General features: G+C 44.7%; 1 protein-coding gene across 2 annotated transcripts in view; it reads left to right on the plus strand.

The window, feature by feature from the left end:
* The window catches only part of LMF1 (lipase maturation factor 1), a 202,057-nt gene that overhangs the window by 23,798 nt on the left and 159,033 nt on the right, over positions 1-19,226 (plus strand). The window contains exon 3 of one of the 2 annotated variants that reach the window (XM_068422813.1): positions 2,743-2,753. The exons of the other annotated variant lie outside the window; for it this stretch is intronic. Within the exon in view, the coding sequence (XP_068278914.1) occupies positions 2,743-2,753 (11 nt within the window). The remainder of the gene's footprint in view (positions 1-2,742; positions 2,754-19,226) is intronic. 2 annotated transcript variants of the gene reach the window in all.

Genomic DNA, 19,226 nt, shown 5'->3' on the forward strand with positions numbered 1-19,226 from the left:
TTGTGGAGCGGTGCTGCTGTGGAAACCTCATTACAGCAGATTTTGGAGCCGTATCCTGATGGAGAGTAAACAATGTGTCTGTGCTACCCAAATACCTTTTTTCCCCATCCCAAGTTATACAGCCCAGAGAATAAGAGAGATTCGTCATGGAGATGAAAGATGACATCTGGGTTCACTTTCCATAGAGGATGTTCTCCATGGAGAACAGTGAGAGAAGCTGTTACCATGAGCTGCAGATCAGGGATGCAGCAGGGAATCATCCTGCCTGTGGAAGTCAGTTTAGTGGGAAGGATCTTGTGTTGGGCACTGCTGGGATGTGAATGGGTAGGACTGTTTTTTTTCTTTTTTTGGATTATAAATACAGATGTATTTTCCTAGTAAGCATCAATAGATGTAAAGATGAGAGTTCCTGTCTATGTTCTAATACTATTTCTTAATAGACTCTATTTAGAATTGAGTTATGTTTTACAGACTTATAGGAAGAGTCCCTGTCCCAGGCAACTCTTGCATTAAACAATCTGCGTAGCTATGGGATAGGTGAGCAGAGAAGGAATGTAAATTTGTTGGGCAAGTCCGGCTGATCTGCTTTTCCTCCTTGAGCAAACAGAAACCATCATCCCACATGCTTTGCATGCAGGAAAAAAAGATGTTGTACAGAAAAGGTGGTGTTTTCTGCTGGGCTGGGTTGGGAGCTCCCTGTTTGTTAGCACGGTGATGCCCACGCGTGGTTTGGAGACATGGGAAGCTCTTACAGAGAGGTGTTTTCGAACCCATCTCAGCTCCACGCTGCCTCCACCACGGACACTGACGGTGGGAAGTATTTTCATCAGGAGTGATGTAGTTTAATGTAGTTTAAATGATGTTTTGCTATTAATTTTTGCTTTCCAGGAATATACTTGAGCTAGAATTAATCAGCATGACAATGTGCTGAAAACAATTTAACCCAAATATTTGATGATGTTTATGGTTCCCAGCTGATAGAGTCTTTCTAAGTGTGACATGAAGCTTGCCTCTAATGACAAGTCATGGCTAATAACACTGTTTCTCCAACCAGACATCTCCTTAATTTGATTTAGGAAATCCAAATGGAACATACTTTGAATTTGCAAAATTTCTAGTTTTGACAATGTGCAGATCAAAAGTTACTCTGTTGAAATTTGCCAAAAAAACCCCAAACTCACAAAATCAAATCCATGTTTTCACTTGTCACTGTCTGTCTGTGATGTTTCAAATGCCAAGACAGTCAGTAGGAAAAAAAATCCATTTTTTTAATAAACACTTAGGTTTACTCTGTATAAGCAAGGAAGAGGACCTTGAAGAGTGGTAATTAGGTTCCAAGCTACAACTTGAAGTCTGTGGGAATTGGGTACCTGCATGTTTGTACCTATTAAAAAAAAAAAAAAAATCTCTGTAAGAAGCCCTGCTGCTTTTATGTTTTTGGAGTGGGCCATTTGGTTTGGTTTCCCTGGCATTTGTATCGCAGGCTTCTTCAGAGAAATAAATTCACAAGTGTTTGCTTGTCATCACATGACAAGTTATGGAGCCTAGATTGATGTAATCAGCAACAGACACACGTCAGAAAACTTAATGTGGTTCAGAAGAATACAATATTTTATTAATTCCTCATTTTGTGTGTGTCTCTGTGTGTGTTTTAAATGAGCCTCAGGGGGTTCTTAACTTCTGCCAAGAAATAAGAATAATTCGTACAAGTTTATGTTAAACTGCACCACAACTGTGGTGGAGAATAGCAAAGTTAGGCTGGCCTTAATGACAAATATCTTTATAAAGAGCCACTTTTATTAAGAAAGTTAAAACTTATTGTGAGTTTTAAAGTTATCGCTCTCTATACGTCAGTAGCCTTGTATGAAATTGTTGTTAAATATGTAGTAAAATATTTAGACTGATGGATTTTAGAACTATTTGAATTATATGTGTATAAAATTTGCACACCTATTGAGGACATTTTCAGTAAAAGCAAGTCTTTCTGAAAATCTTTAAAAGCCCGGGGTATTATTTTGTTTTGGGCTTCTGGTTTGTTTTTTTCTTTTTGGTTAGCATAATGCAATATGCTGCAGGTACAACTAAGAAAGCCCTGGTGTGGGATTGAAGCCGTAATGGGAGTAAACACAAGCTGTCTGTTGAAGAACAGCATCTTAAAACTTGTTAACCTTTGGGTTTTACTTTCAGTTTGAACTGGTAGTCTTGCAGAAAATCACTACGTTGTAGCTAAGGCTAATTGTAGTTTCGATGAGAAGACCAGTTGAAAAAGCAAGTTAAATGATGCACCAGAGCACGGTGAAAATCCACATAAAAATGATACAGTAAGTGTGTGTCGCTGTTCCTGAGACACTGAGGATGGGTGAGCATCTAGTGCACAGCACTCACCTAGCAGATGGCACGGTGCTAGACTTTCTGGGTTCAGAAGGGCAAAAAACCCAATGAATAGTTCACCAGCAAGAAGTAACTTCTTGCTTTTCAGCAGTGTGGGCTTCATCAGAGCAGCAGCATGCATAAAACTTTGTGTTTTTAACAGGGAATTTGCTTTTCTTGCATTTCCAGGTAGCAGCAATTTACCACTTAGTGCCTTTGAGTTGAATCTTCCATGGTTTATACTCCTTGCCAGATGTGGTTTGCAACTCAAAATGTGTGAAGTTTGAAATAAAACTAATATGAGACATAGGTTCCTACAGTTGATCAACTGAGATTTTAATTTTTTTGATTTTTCTTCATTTTGTTTTGCAGGTATTCCTTTGGTAAGTGAATAAAAATGAGGAAAAAATCTGCAGTTATAATTTATTGGTGCATTTGTGGGTATGTAGCTTTTACATTACTTTAGCTTGCTTTCTCTTTCTCTCTCTCAAATGTTTAAATTACGATTGTCTCTATTCTCTGCCTTTCACTGAGTTTCTTTCTGCCTGTATGCCCTTAATGAAAGGAAAACTGTTGTAAATTCTGTAAATTGAGATTGAAGGAGGCTTGGTGGAAAGGTTGTCTAAGTACCACCACCATCATTTGGAGGGTGACATTAAAGACGAACGGTTAAATAAGCCTGAGGCAACCAAGCGAAGCAAGGTCTGAAGGACATCCCCTGGGAGGGAACATGTTCCTTTTCCACTGGTGATTTGTATGAGTGTCAAGAACCTCTTACTCGTACCACCTGCTCTCCCACTGGTGTGGGGTGTAGATATTACTGCCTTGGAGATCGAGAAGGTTGATTTGTGCTTTGCACAGGTTGTGGGGTTTTTTCAGCATTAAGTGCTCCAACCCACAGCTGGAGCCTAAACAGAAAGTTGGAAATCCCGGTGCAAAACCTGTTTCTCTCTGTGGAAATATTAGGGAAACTGCTATTGTTCTTCTTGTTTTCTGGGAAGTATTGCCATAATGTCTTAAACCGGCCTATTTGGCTGTGTCTTCTCATCCTTTTAGCTTGGTGCTCATGGTGTTGGTTGGGCGGGTGGAGAAGGATGCTTCATCGTTGTGTGGATGAAAAGGGGATTCGTATTCCCAAGTTGTCGCTAGCCAGTCACAAATAGAGATTTGGTTATTCTAATATAAGGCACAAGAATAGTTCAGGTCCACTTGTGTCTGTGTGTTATGGAGGCTTGCAAAAGAAACGACCGAGCATGCCTCCCCCTTCTCCTTCAGGGAATTATGTCCGTCTCCTTTACTAATTGATCGTCCGTTTACTAATTGATCATTTTAATCAGTTGTAAGCGAACGAACTGTTCTACTGGATCATTGAGATGGTGCTTCACCAAGTGGAGAAGCAGCTGAGGATGGAGAATTGTTTTCACTCCTCTGTGGTTTAGATAATACTTTCACCTTGGACGTGGAGATTTCAACCAGCTGGACTTTACAATATGAGTCCAGCCTTTTGTTGGGTGAGTGAGGACACCCATCTTAGTTTTAACTCCAGTTACTCATCTTCTGTGCATGCTTTCCACTCTCACTGATGGTAGAAAAACTGCTTTTTGCAAGCGGTGTTTTATCTTAATTTGGCCTTTCTTTATGTCCCAAGTGGATAGCCACCCTATGAGGATTACTGAAGGCCTTTGTACGCAGTAGGGTCTCTCCCTTCCTTGTTTTTGGCTTAAGGGCTACTTCTGAATAAGATGAATGAAATGTAAATCTTGAGTTACTTTTGTTAGAATACAGGAAAACCACAATATTTTTGTTATAATATAGCTGAAACAACAACATTGTCATCCATTGCTGGGGAAGTACATTAAATATTGCTGAGCTCTGGAAGCCTTATTCTTTGGTAGCATCTACTTCAAAGCAAGATCTTAAAAAACAAAAAAAAAAATTCCTGGAGAGATCTTTGTAAATGCTGACTGTTTCCTATTCCCCTCCAGGAAGTGTGCTTTTTTTGATCCATCTTAGGATGGATTTTGGTAGCCTCTATCAAAACTGCAGGCTGTCCCTATGAATTTTAAAGAACTCCAGAGCCTGGAAATAACAACAAGCTGTTAGGCCAAATGGGATCAACTGGTATTGCCACAGGTTTTGCTCTTTGCTCTTACTCCTGTCAGGTAACAGTTATTAAAAACACGCCTCACTTCAGGGAATGAACTGTGAAACAGCCGTGCAAGAGCTTTCACAGTGCAAAGCACCGGCCGCGTTGGACTATTTGTCTTTGAGAGGTGAAGAGGTGCTCCACGATGCAGATCCTGGAGCGGGCGTCAGCCTGGGGTTAGCGCTGTTCTGAAATTAGCCGAGCTGTAATAACTTCTCAGCTTTATTTATTGTCATTTGAGTATAAATTTGGCTTTAGATGTAGCGTGGCGTGTTTCGGTGAGCGTGTGGTGGTTTTACATCAGGTTCCTCCCCGTGGGCAGGGGCAGCTCAGGCGTGCGAGGTTCCCCACCAGCAGATGGGAGCGCCCGGCTGGATGGCCCCTTCTCACAGAATCAACCAGGTTGGCAGAGCCCTCTGGGCTCATCGAGTCCAACCATTGCCCTGACACCACCATGGCAACTAGACCAGGGCACTAAGTGCCATGTCCAGGCTTTTCTTAAACCCCTCCAGAGATGGTGACTCCACCACCTCCCTGGGCAGCCCCTTCCAATGGCTAATGACCCTTGCTGAGAAGAAATGCTTCCTAATGTCCAACCTGAACCTCCCCTGGCGAAGCTTGAGGCTGTGTCCTGGTTTTGGGCAGTGCAGCGCGCTGGATGGCTTTGGTCCTTCCTAGCTGAGCTGAGGCTGCCGGGAGGCTCGGGGATGGATGGATGGATGGATGGAGGTGCTGCCTGTCCTCCGTGGAGCACCTTCAGGGCCAGCAGCCAGGCTGCTCCTGGAGAGCTGAGCTTTGGTGGCAACTTCATCCTCAGCCTAAATCTCCTCCTTGAGCTTTGCTGTTCCAAGGGCTTTCCTCCGTGGCCCTCTCTGTTTGAGCACCTTTCTAGGTGCCTTGGTGATGTGCACATCCCACCACGAGCTGGCTGGCCTCACTCAGCACCCCTGATCCTGGCTCAGCTCCAGAAATGGCAGGTCTCCCTCTCTGAAGGTTGCAGCCGTGGTGCTGGGACTAGAAAGAACCAGCAAGGTCAACTTGTTATTTTATCCTCGTTTAAAATTAAGGACATCTTTTCTCCCGGCTTAGAATGAGACCAAAGCTGCTTCAGCAGTTTTGTGGTGTTGACAGCTTTCCTGCTTTCTGAGCAAGGGTACGCTCTCCTGGAGCAGTAGTTCCTCATGATGCGTCTGAGATACCTCCAAGGACTTTTTTTTTTTTGGTGGAAACCTGATTCAATATAGTGATTTATTATCTCTATTCTAACAGAGGCCTTGGAAAAGATGCTGCTCTCTTACAGGTTTTCTTGTCCTCTTTCTTCTGTTCTGCCTTATTATTGTGTTAAATATTCAGAAGACAGCTTGACAGCCCGATGTATGTCCTGAGATACTGGTCGAATGAGACAGCAGTTGGAGAGCTAAGCAGAGCTGCAGAAAGGCTGCAAAGATCGTGTGAGTTGTAATGGACAGCCATGTCTCTCTGTAGAGTAAAAATCCAGGTGTGGGGTGGGAAAATGCTGCAACCGTCCAGAGATCCTGACTCCACGTTGTTGCCTCCATAGCTGTCGGCCACATCTCGGAGCAGCAATCTGGATTCCCAGCAAGGAACATGCAGAAAAGACAGACATGTGTCTGTTTGCCTTTTGGCTATCAATGGGATCATTAAACAGAAAGGATTGAGAAGCAGCTGATCTTATTTGACTCTTGATGCACAAAAGTGTCCTATTTGGAGCCAAAGTAAATGTTTCCTTGGGGATCGTTCCAGAGAGCTTTGCTTCTGCACTCTTTGCAGGCCAACTGCACGGCTAGAATTAGAAGCATATTTTAAAAGTAAGATTTTTTTTTATTTTTCCTCTTACAGGAAACTTTCTTGTTAATTTTGTTACAGAGAGAAGACAATCACTGAACGTTGAATTCAACTTCTAGCTTTTTTCCATTATCTGTAAACATGGAATAAGCAAATGATCTAGTTTGTACCTATGCCTGCCCTCAAATTTTGTATTGCATGTGTCATCTCAGAATTTAAGGTGACGTGTGTTTTGATTAGAAGTAGAATAAAAAGTTGAGAGCCGAGTGTACGTAATTCTCCATTACTTGTTAAATCCTCACTCTTTACTTCAATGCAAATTGTTCCGAGGAGGATTTTCTTTTAAAAGGTCTTCAGGGATCTTGAATTTTAGATGTGCATTGACATAAAATGAAATGTTAGAGTGCACAGCTGGGGCTCTGGCTTTTGCTGTACAAGATAGAGATGTTTCTCCTTTGTCAGTACATGTTTCCAAGGAAGGGGCGAAGTTTTCGTATTAGTTGCACTATACTAGTGAGCAGCGGTGCGGTCGGGGAGGAAAATGAGAGTAAGTTGAAATGACTGAGGTCAAACTTCACTAGTGCAGGTCCAAAGCTTAGTTTAAAAGTGTACTGAGATGGGGATGTGTCTGGGCTGAGCTCTGCCCAGAGCTAACCCGTTCCTGCAGACCCGTCTGCGTGGTGGGTGTGAGGTTCCCAAGTGTAAGAGAATTCGCTGGCAGAGGTTTGCTTTTTCGCGTGGCAGCACATAAGTATCATGGCAGCACCCGGTGACACTTGTTACTCCGATAGCTCGCTGTACAGACAGCATGTGGGAGAGACACTGGCAGCAGGACGTGGAGGACGGGTTGGTCTGTGTTATTCCTGAAGAACTTTGTTCTGTTCCCAGCAGGAGACCGGGGAGCTGCAGTGCGAGTGTCCCAGCGAGCCCCTGGGAATCGCTGCGGGGTTGAACACCCAGATGGCCGTAGGCTGCTGTTTATTCATCCTCCCCCCACGCCGAGATGGGAGGGACGGGGCTGCTTACCGACTGTTCCTGTTCCTGGCTAATATTGTGATCTGCTGTTCCTATTTCTCGTGTAAGAGTGGGAAACTTTTCTCTCTGTCTTATTAAATCTATTTTTCAAGCTGTCACTTAACCAGGTCTAGTGACAGAGTCGGATGTTTATGTGGCCCTGGACACTTGAACTCTGGTGTTTTCAATCACAACAGCACCTTTTGCCAGCCGTTGTGAATTAAATACTCCTTGTGACCTTTTACCCTCGCCGCTCTTAAATTCATGCTTTAAAAACAGCTTAATGAGGGGTTTACTGGCCCAATTGGAAGTTTTTATTAAAACCTATTAGTGTGCTAGAGTAGCCTGCCTGAAGGAAACGATTAGCCCAAAGCAACTAAACTCGGAGCTGGCCCCTAGCCACACCAGGTTTTCACTAAACTGTTTCCAGACCCACGTTAACCCTAACACTGCAGCTTGCATGGTATTCATATCCTCTGCTTTAATTTATAGCTTGTCTGATTCTCTCCCCAGCCTTTCTCTATGTTCACGAAAGCATTTTGGTTTAATGTAATTAGAACTGCGTTAAAGGGCAACATGCCTTCGTTTAGGCCTGACTCATTTGAGAACCTCAATTAAGCACAAGTGTTCCCCCCAAGTCCTCTGCTGATGCCGCCCAGGGAAGGAGCTGCCCCGCAGACGGGGTGTGGAGCCCACTTGGGCAAAGCCAGGATGCTCCTGGGGCCCTGGTTCGGCTTCCTGTGAGGAGCATCCCAGCATCAGTTGGTGATGCAGCTGCGTTGGTGGAGCAGACACCCCGGGTTTGAAATGAAGCTGTAATCTGGAGGACACAGACCTCAGGATAACGTGCAGGAGCTGGAGGGTGGAAATCCCAGCTGGCTTCTGCTGCTAACTTCTTGTTGGATCTTAGCTTGTTTGCTCTAAGTCCGTGTTTTATATTCCAGACTGGGCCAGTGGTTCTTACCCATCTTAAAAACAAACTTTACAATGCCACTGGAGCCCTGTAGCCGTTATCTTTGAGTTCTTGTGCTCGTGTCTTCATGCAGCTGAGAAAAACAGGCCAGAGCTCCTACTTGGTAAGAAAATTGCTGTAGCGAGTCCAATGCCCAAAAGTGCTGAGCAGCTATCAACTTTGTCCGTATTCCCTCCCCATCCCTTCGCCTGGCTGCTTGTCCAGGCTTCCTGCGATGTCTCCTTCTGAAACCACAAGGTTTTTTGGAGAAGGGACTTCCAGTACTTTTTTTATATGTATGTATTTTTGGCACAGTAGCTTGCCTATTTGTAGATGTCTGCAACTACTGAACTGAAGGCATGAAATAACACACCACTTGTAAGCTGTATTTAATGCTTTGCTGGTGGTTTTCTTTGTCTGGCTGCCGAAATGACTGTCCATGTGTTAATGGTTCATCCCCAAAGTAATGATGCATCACGCAGGGAGTCGCTGCTGTATGTATTGAATGCGCTTGTCAGGCTTTGTTTTTCATTGCTAACCTGTAGTCAAGGAAGGCAAGTTGAAGAGTGAGACATGGACTCTCACTTACAAGACCTTCTTTTACAGAATCAGAATCAATGAGGTTGGAAGAGCCCTCTGGGCTCATCGAGTCAAACCATTGCCCTGACACCACCATGGCAACTAGACCAGGGCACTAAGTGCCATGTCCAGTCTTTTCTTAAACCCCTCCAGAGATGGTGACTCCACCACCTCCCTGGGCAGTCCCTTCCAATGGCTAATGACCTTTTAGCCTGCAAAGAATTTCTCTTAGCCTGCAAAGAAGCCAGGTTCCCCCATAAGATGACTATGGATAGTAAATATCAAAATCAATAGAAAAAAAATAGAAAAAAACCCAGGGAGTTGCCAGTGTACCAACTAGCCTGCTGCTTAAGTGACAAAGGTTAGGTTCTCGGATGCATTTTGAGCATCATAAAGTGATTTTTCCATAAACAAAGCACAAAACAAAAAGCAACTGGCCCTTCACTGCACCGTGTGTTTCCCAAGTGTCACCTCCGGTCTTTATTTTTACTGGCATATGGATGCACCAACCTTGGGAGGTACCTTTTAAAAAGAATGTTTAAGGAAAAATCTGCCATTAAAGTTATTACTGTAAAGTAGTGCCTTTGATTGCGGCAATTATGCAAATGATTTTAAGGGATAAAATACTTCTTAACAAGAACTGATGTAAATGGTGGTGCTGGAATGAGTGCATAACTTCTTGCATGGCAAGATCTTGTTTGAAGGAATTTTCCTTCAGCCGTTTGCCACGTTGCCTGGATGTCGACCTGCGTAACCGATGACCGGCCTGCGGATGTGATTTTATTTTCTCTTAATACAGGAATGTAAGTGGGTGGAATGGGAACGCTGGCCTTGCAGAAACTAGGAAACCCTTTCCCTAAGCAAATTGTTTCTCTACAGCTCTTGTGACTGACTTTTGTCCTAGCCTTAATAAAAAGGAAACAAACAGAAATGCTTTTTGCAGGCAAAGATTTTCCTCAGAAGAAGGCGAGTTGGACTGGGTGACTAGCAAGAGTGGAGCTCTGATTACGGCTCTTGCCTTAATGCATTGCCAAAGTTAAGTTAAATGAATTTTCCTCCAATGTCAGTTTTAAAGCAAAGAAATTGGATCCTTGTCTTCCGTAGTCTGGAAGAACATTGATCACAGTTAGAAGGCAAGCATCTGTAGTTGGTGTGGCCAAGGGACTTATCTCTTACTTCAGTCTGCAGTGCTTAAACTAAGCTTTCAGCTCGTGGTGGAGCAGAAATGGTGCTGCACAGCACGTGGCGTCGGTTAGGGGCGGATTTGCTGTTTCAGTTCAAATTATTCCTCAAAGTGTCAATGGACAGTTAGTGCCTTGACTTTGGACTAGGTCAAGGATGTTCTCCCTGCGTTATGGATTTGCTTTCACTGGCATATAATGACTTAAAAGCCAAAAGCCTTTATAAACGCGTGACAGTGAGCAGTCGTGGATGTACAGCAGCGTGGCGGGGTGCCCACGCGTGACACGAGTGCTGTTAGTGCTCTGCGAGGTAGGTGAGTTGCTGCATCCTTTGGAAACCTCAGCATTAAAGGTAGGGTGGGAATGCAAAACGAGCGTGTGTGTGTTTTCATTAGTGATGATGATCACAGAATCAATCAGGTTGGAAGAGCCCTCTGGGCTCATCGAGTCCAACCATTGCCCTGACACCACCATGGCAACTAGACCATGGCACTAAGTGCCATGGCCAGTCTTTTCTTAAACCCCTCCAGAGATGGTGACTCCACCACCTCCCTGGGCAGCCCCTTCCAATGGCTAATGACCCTTGCTGATGATGAGATGTGTCTCATCTGCCTGAACACCTGCATTGTGGGGAGAAAGCTGCAGGAATTAAAGATATAACAGCAAAAAAAAAAAAAGAGGTCTCGAGGGTTTGGTGGCATAGATGTCACGTACGGGTCTTGGGATGCAGTGGATTACAGGGGATTTTGTTCAGTGTGTGCTTCAAAGCCGGGCACAGCCTGCAGGAGGATGCAGAAGCCTCTGTCTTGGCCAGCAGTGGCGACAGACAGCCCCGTTGTTCGGCCGGCGTTGGGCTCGCACGCGAGCGCTCGGGTGCTATCACGCAGACCGAGCTGCGATGCCCAGTTTGGCTGGAGCAGGTGTAGTAATTTGCAATTATAATCATAGCTTCTGGTTTTGCAAATCTGTGTGCAAATAGCAAGGGTATTGTATTCAAAGCTTCGTAACCTCTGTGTTTTCTCCTGAAATGCGTTTTCCCCTTCTGGGTGCTTTTTCCTCCTTTATAAGGAACGAATTTAATGTGCTTACTGCAATGATATTAAAGTCTGCTTAGATTTTTATCCTTTTAACATGATTCTAATGAGAGAAAATTTGTATGTGTGGGTATTTATTTTAAACCCAGGCATCTTTGTACTAGGAGAAAGAAAATGCAGTTTGATTAACTTTGCTCTAAGTATGTAAGAGTGCACCTATTCACAGCTATACCTGAGCAGTTTGGTGCTGGCACCACGATCACTTGTGTACGTTATAAAGCCAGCGCTTGTTCTCCTTATCTTACATTAACATCTCCGTTATCAGCTATCCTGAGCTTACCATGGATTTGTGTTAAGCCTTTCCGTTAAACTTGGGACTTTGTGCAGTGTTCCCAGTTGTGGCTTCCTGTGCAAAATCAAAAAACAAGATGAGGGTTAATAAAAGTGCCAGCTTACTTATTTAAAAAAACAACAAAAAAATCTTTATAGTAGGCTTTTCATAGAGAGGTGTATCTGAACAAAGGCACTGGCTCTGATCATGCTCAAATTTTTGGGGAGGATTTGTCTTACATCCAAACATCCCAGCTTGGACTGATTGCTACTTGTTTGTGTTAAAAAAAAAAAATAAAAAAAATAATTAAAAAAAAAATATATATTAAAAAAAAAAAAAAAGGCATTTCTTTTGCTGAAGGGTCCTAAAAGCTTGTTCCAAACTCACTATAGGCGAGGAAGATGCTGCCCACCGCTTCGGGCTGAGGTTTAGCACTGTCTGATAACGCCCAGGGATGGTGCACAGTGTGAGACAGGGTAACCTGAACACAATGTCCGCTTGTTCGGGGGGGTTTAAGGAGGTCAAATGTAATTACCCCGTTGGAGTGTGGCCAGGAGAGGGTGATTAATTCCCCCAGTCCTTCAGAAAAGCCTGTGGGAATTTTAACGACCTCAGCGTGGAGATCCTGGGGTTTGTGTGCATCATTCAGAGGAGCTGGGCTCCACCTGCTCGGCTGTGCCGGGACTGGGACCCGTTCGGCGGTGAGCAGGGACGGGGAGATGGGGTGAGGGTGAGGGTGCCACCTGCAGAGTTACTCCCGTGTCCTACAGCACAGACAGGTTTCTGAAAGGTAACCAGGCAGATGTGACCGCTCTGACCTTGCTCAGGTTGTGGGTTCACAAGAGGTTGCAGCAGCTGTACTGACAGTTGGGAGTTGTTGCTTCTCCCTCTTTTGGTTGTTCCTATTTAATTGCACAAAAACCTGAGTTTTTCCCTCTGCAAAACTGGAGCAAAGTCTTTCAGCGAGGCTAACCTCATACAATAGCCACAAAATTGTTTCTGTAAATATTGTACTATGTGATTATTTTTTTCATTTTGCTCTATTTTTAAAAACAAGACTCAGACAGCTGTTGGAAACGGGATTTTGTGAAGTGCTTGGGCAATTGCAGAGGACATCAGCTTTATTTTATCTCCTCACCTCATTTATGGGTTACTGCTGGTAACGGTACCTTCTTTTTGGCCGTAGCACTCACCTCTGTGCTGCCGTGTTTGAAGGATCTTGAGCGTGCTGCTGTGAGCAGGAATAATGGCACTCTTGTTGTCCCAGCAATATTTGCCAGTTGTCAGAAATGCCGAGAGTCAGCACAGCCCAGGGGTAGTCCAGCCACTTGGTTTTAACGTGTAGGAAGCAGTCGGTTCTCGTGAGTATGTCTTGCAAGCCAGAAGGCCAACATGAAAGCATAACACACCTCAAAAGTGTGAGAGATAGTAAAGTTTGTTCTGATTTTTTAGTGAGAAAGACAAGTTGGGGAGAATCCAGTGAAAACAATGGATTAGCTCCGTGGCAGTCTTGGCTTCAACAGGCTGACACTTCTCAGCAAGGCGCTCTTTAAATTCATTGTGATATTGCCAGGCTTTTGATGGCAGGAGGATGAGAGGTGGGCAGAGTTGTCTTCAAGGCATGCTTCGATCAAAAGTTCAAGCCTGGCATGGGAGAACAAGTTTTATTTTTATTTTTCTGAAGTTAAATAAACCTTGATGTGCAGAATAACCCCTGAATAATAATAATAAACTGAAGGGCATGCAAGGAACTGCTGGCTTTTTTTATTTTCCATTAATCACACTGTCATTTCTAACGTGCATCTGATTTATCTATGTCTTGTTAACCATTCAAATGCCCTTTTTCTGACCTGAAAGTTTTATGGCAGTGATTTATAGAGGATGATTACAGCTCTGAATGTAAAGTTTTGGAGCACCGTTCTTGGGGATGGCGGGTCTTGTTGGGTGTTCCCAAGGTATGTGGTGGAATTCCCAATTAAAGGATTGAGGTCTTGGGACTTGGCATCTCTGGGCAGCAAAAGGAAGTTGTGTGTGGAGCTCTGAGGGAGGTCGGTGAGAATATGGGCCCTTTTTAAGGAATCCAACTCTATGGGGATATTCTTCATCCTTCCTTTATTCTGGGTTTGATCTGGAGTGTGGAAGTTTGAGTGGAAGTCCACAGATTTTGTCCATCAGGAATGTTTGATGAGCAGAAATGAACTGTGGTTTGGGACAGGTTAAATGGTGTAGATCTTTTGTCTTTTTTAATCAGTGATAGGATTTTGAAAGCTCTTTGGAGAATCAGCAGCAGCAGAACTGCACTGTACCCTCAACATCTCCGTGCAAAATCCCAACTGCTCAAACACCGACGTGGAGGAGCAAAAATAGCATCATAAGGGAAATGGAAGGAGGAAGAACACTTCAGTATTCCTGCCCATTCATACATGGTATTAATTTTTTTTGGCCATGCATTAAAAAAATAGTACTAATCCAGTGACTTGACCAATAAACCAAAGGGCTGGTTTCAGGACACGTGTCCTGGTGTGCTCTCCTCTATTCTTATTGTCTACTTTTTCTTGCTGGGAGGAGGAGGAGTGGTATGTGTGGGTGGGGGTTTTCTTCTTTTAAGTCCTCTTTTTAAGGGTATTTATTTGACTGTTTGATGCTACTGAGGGCTAAGGAGGTTAATGTATTTGTGCTGGCAGAGGCCCTTTTTGAAGCCTGTGTGTTTCTTCACAACTCTGTATTTTGAAGTTTATTGCATTTTCTGTGTTCACGTATAAAGACTGGTAGAAGTGCTGGTGCTGGGTAATGGAGTGGGAGCCAGAGGTCAAGTTTGATCTTCCTCTGAGTGCTGGACTCCTTGATCTCCCCGGAGCAGGGAACAAGCTGTCACTCTTCACTGTCTTTGCAGAAATTGATGCAAAAGTGAGTGACCGCATGAATGGAGCCGTCCATGGATTTCTTCTTAAAGTTCCTTTGTCCAAAAATGTCGTGTCCTTGAAGTGGAGATTATTCCTGGGAATGCACTGGTTTGAACAGATTTCTGGATCAGAAAAATGAAGTCAGCATTTTTGAAATTGTTGAAATTCTTTTTGTCTTGTCGTCTTTAAATTAGGAAAAAAGTGTGTCGTAGTTAGAGAGATTTAGTGTATAGAAACGTAGGCACTGGTTGTACTTAAAAAGTGCTTGCATTAGTGTGTTTGTGCGTGTGAAACAGTGGAACTGTGCAGCACCTCAAAGCTGACTTAAGATCAACTCTGTAGGTTATTAACAACCAGAAATATTGCATTTCCTTGCCTCTCCCTGGATTTAAATGTGAACAAACGGACTGATTTGTGTGCAGAAAATGATTAATGGCTTAGCATCATTTAAAACCTGTATCTTTGTAAACTTGGTGGGATTTGACTGCGTTCTTGAGCATCATCTGAACTTCAGATTTCAGATAAAACCATTCCAAGAGCGAATGTGCAAAATTTGAAGCAAAAAAAGGTCTGGCCGAGAAAAGTGTGCACTGTGCTGTGTCGAGTGGTGTCTCAGATACCACACAGGGAGCTCGGGCCTTGGAGCTGCTGGTTTTCTTACTGTCCTCAAAGCACCTTGTTTGACTGTAAGGAATTTACTGCGGCAACTGGGAGTTGAAATATCTTGTGTGTTTTTATAGGATTCGTGGCATCTTTGCACAGAAGTCGAAGCTGATGCATCTGCTTCCTACGGAGCCCCGTGCGCTTCAGCACGCTGCTGAGCGGGATGCCCTTATTTTCTTAAATACTATCCTAGCACTTGAGTGTTACAGTTTCATGTTACCCTTTTTGAGTTAAGGAGAATGCTACCTAGCCAAATACTCCGACCGCCTCCTCATTGCGTGCACCATGTTCCCTTAAACTCTTAAAAAATTTGATTCATTTATTTATTTTCAGTCTAGCGAAATAATTTTCTCATGGGTTTCTTTTCCGTTTCTAAACTGGGTGAAACCGCAGTGTTAAGCCATCCTCTTCTCCCAGTCCTATATAGGAAGTGAGCGGGAGCCAAGGTACATATTTTATGTTAGTCAAAAGAGATAAGTGTCAGGATTTCAAAGTAAATTCCACCCTGCAATTTCCAGCGCTGAAATCTCTGCTGTACCTTGGCTCTCGTGCCTTGATTCAGAACAGTTGGTGCTTTTATTGCAACTCTCTTGTATTTTCATATTATTTTGTGTGTGTGGGCGCCTGCATGCGTACCAAAATTATCCATCACAGTCATAATCCCTCTAGAAAATCCTGTGAATGGCAGGAATGCTGCAGGTGGGAAACCTGGAGAGGGTGCTGGCCCGGAGGGGAAGAGGAAGGTGCCTGATGCTGTGCTGCATCATCTCGGAAGGAATAAAAGTGGCTCCTGTCCTCACTGAGCAGAAGGCTCAATGCCTGCAGGAGGTGGTCTGTCCCCAGGGGTACCTGCTGTGGGGAGGGAGATGAGCCTGGGGCCATGGTCCCACTTGCCTGGTGCGCATTAACCGCATCTTCCGTGTCCTGTTTCCCTTGACGTCAGCTGGGGATAAGACTTTCCCCGGGGTGCTTCAGACCTTTGTGTAGAGCTGCTACATAAGAGTGAGAGGTTGCTACTCGGTTAAGGCACAGTGCCTAAAATAACACTGTTTTAGTAGTGGGATTTTGATTTCTATCCTATACTTTCAGGCTATTAGGTGATTACACCACCATTAAAACTGGACTAAACAGCTTAGGGTTTCAGTGGAGCAGGTAGCTGAGGTGTGGAGGTTTGAGGTTACTTCTTGATTTACCATTTGTTATGAACTTTTATCAGGGAGGAGATACGGGGTAATGTTCTGTTCTGTTTCATGTTTGTCTGAGCTGTTCTGGGTTGTGTGTGATTCAGAAATGTAACCCCGAGCTCGGCTGGAAGACCTGCGGGATGGAGCGCTTTGCTCCTGCGAGTAGGAAGGACGAGGCATCCCGAGCGGCAGGCTGTGGTTTGAGCCGAGCAGACTGAGCCTCTCCACAAGGATTGCTCAACCTCCCTGGAGCTGGCTCAGGGCTGGCCGCCTCGCTGCGTGGGCAGGCTGGGCTCCGACCTGCCTGCCGCGGCCCACGCGGGGATGGCGTCCAGGGACGGGTGGGAAACAAAGGCAGGACTGGGTCCTGCAGCTCCAGCTCGGTCGGCTGTCACCACCCAGCCTGCCTTCCGTGGGTACAGACTTCCCCTCTGCAAAGGAGGTGTTTGGGGCTAGCGCAGGACAGCTGCACTTGCATGCAGTGGTGATCTGCTGGGAGCTGCGTGGCGGTGCCGAGGGGAAAAGTCATCCAGTTCTCCAAAAATAGGGTGGTGCTTTTGTGTGGGAGAGAGCAGAGAGATGATCCCCCCCAAAAAAAAGAGTGAGGGGGGAGTAAACAAGCTATGCAATACGTAAGCAATGTGCAGTCTGGGTGCAGGGTGGGAAGGAGACGTCAGGAAGGCTCCTCTGGGGGAAAGGAGCAATGGGAAAGGTGAAGGATGGAGGGTAGAAACCGATGGGGAAATCGCTCGTGTCCCTTGTTTCAGATTGCTGAGGTAATGTTGTTATTTTTGAGTAGAGAGCTGGAGCGCATGGCAGAGCTCAGTTCCCCCCGTGTGATGTCTCTGCTCGGCCTCGCAGCTGCAGGAGGACGGCTGTCAGCGGTGGGAGTGACGGGCTGCGGGACAGCCGTTCGTCATCGCCACTTGTCACGGGGGGCAAACGCTGCCGGGAGGTTTTTTGTTTTATATTTTTTTCCTTAAATGCAGTTTGGTAAACACAAGAGCCAAATTCCGGGTGTCAATCTGGAATAGGTTCAGTGCAGTTGGATCTGCCCAGCTGAGCTGGATGTCTCACCCGGAGGAAAGCACAGCGCAGAGCTCCGCTCTGCTTGGAGACACTGAAAAATTACCGGAGGGCTGGGGAAGGGGATGGCAGGGAGGTGTACAAGGGGATAACGCAGAGCTGGAGCTCTTCCCATCGATTCTACCCTTTGCTAAGCTTTAAAATGCCACTTTTTGTCCTCTGTACTTAACCGATAAATACATTCCGTTCTCATTTATGAGGCTTCTTGATATGACCTCTTCTGGTTTATTCAGCTTTTAAAACAGACGTGCCTGATAGCTCATGGCCAGGGAGAGGAGGAGAACACTTTAAAGTGCAGATTCAGTGCTTTCGATTCAACGCTTTAAATTTGAGCCACAGAAAATCCAGATACAGGAGTTGATGTTTACATGGAAGCGTGTGTGCCTGCATGCCCAGGCTTCAGCAGGAGCTTAACGTGGAGCCCTGGGCCCATTTGTCTGGGTGATGCCAGCGCTGAGCAGCCCAAAATGCTGGCAACCAAGCCAGGAGTGGCTGCAGGGCCCCGACGTCGCCCGGCTCTGCCCGGGGCAGGCGCTGGCCCGGGGAGGCATCGCTCCACGCCGATTTCCACACTCGTGCGGATCCGCGGGCACGGCGCAGAGATCTTTGTCCTAAAAGGCTCCAGGATTTACAGCTGCGTTGGTTGTCGAGCCCTTGGGAAGGGAGTTGGAAGGGTTTCAGTGCCAAGAGCTCTCTTGCCTGTGTCCTTGCTGCAGAGTGGGTGAGGTTCGATCTGAAGTGGCGTTTGGGCTTTAAAACTTAGTGCCAGATGCAGGAGCAAACCAGAGCTCGGAGCAAAGAAATCCCCATCCCTGGGGGCTTCTCGTGGGCTGCTGGGTCTCGTGATCAGTGCTGCAGCTCCTTCCGTGTCGTGATACAGCACAGCGTGTCGTGGCAAAGCCTTGCTCACGTTTTGCAGTGTTGTGCCAGCCCTACAGGGTAGCTCAGACAGTGATTGCATTTGTTTATTTATTTTAAAAGTTAAGTTGCTTGATGTATATATTTAAATCTACAAGAATATGGAGAGCTCAGAGATCTGCGCAGTGGAAATGGTACATAGATAGTTAAGCAGGGGAATTTGGCCAAGACTTTCTGGCACACAGCTTGGACAGTTAAAATAATTTATTATAATATTTTCCCATCTGTTTGTTATTATTAAATATGAAGTACTGATGTTGCACAATCTTACCTTTTGGATTTATGTCCAGAATAAATCGGTGTACATTTTCATTGAATAGCTTTTAACTCTAGCTTATGGTTACCAACAGCATTTTGAACTTCTCTGTCGTGAGTTTAAAGTAAAATTAAATTTAAAAACTCCTGACACATGCCACTCTATGAGGGTCAGCACTTTCTCTTTGGAAAATTATCCTGTACATGAATATCTTCCTAAAGTGTTTTACTTCACTTCTAAATCCTGGGTTGCCAGCAGCTTCTTTTCCTGCTTGAGTTGGACGTGCTGCTTTGTGGAGTCACCTCTGGGGAACCCATGTCATGGAAATAACTCCACAGACCAACAAGCATCTCCAGAAATTGCAGGTAATTGCTAAAAAACTGCAGATGCATCAGCTTGGAAGAGGATCTGGGCTCTTCTTTTGAAACGAAGCACTTTTTCACTCCTTTCGGTCCAGAGGCTTGCTGTGCTCAGTTCTCTCATTTCCACATTTCTAGATACTTTATAAATGTTTTATCTTTTGATATCTGTGCTTATCCTCCATGTAGTCATTTGGAGTGGGACATTGTGTCACGCTGAAAAGCTGTTGATCCCTTTGAAGTGCCTTTCTAGACCAACTGAGCAATACTACGTTTATTAGAGAGAAGATTAATTTTTTGTATAAAAGTTTACATGGTACCATTTAAAAATTGGTTATTTTATAGAGTAATTATTTTCACAAATAACGCAGATGCTTTAGAATTGCTTTCAGTTCCCTTCCTGTGTTTCAAATGATTTTTAAATAAAACATTTTTTTTCTCCCT

The sequence above is a fragment of the Nyctibius grandis genome, chromosome Z, assembly GCF_013368605.1.
Source record: "Nyctibius grandis isolate bNycGra1 chromosome Z, bNycGra1.pri, whole genome shotgun sequence".
NCBI lineage: Eukaryota > Metazoa > Chordata > Aves > Nyctibiiformes > Nyctibiidae > Nyctibius > Nyctibius grandis.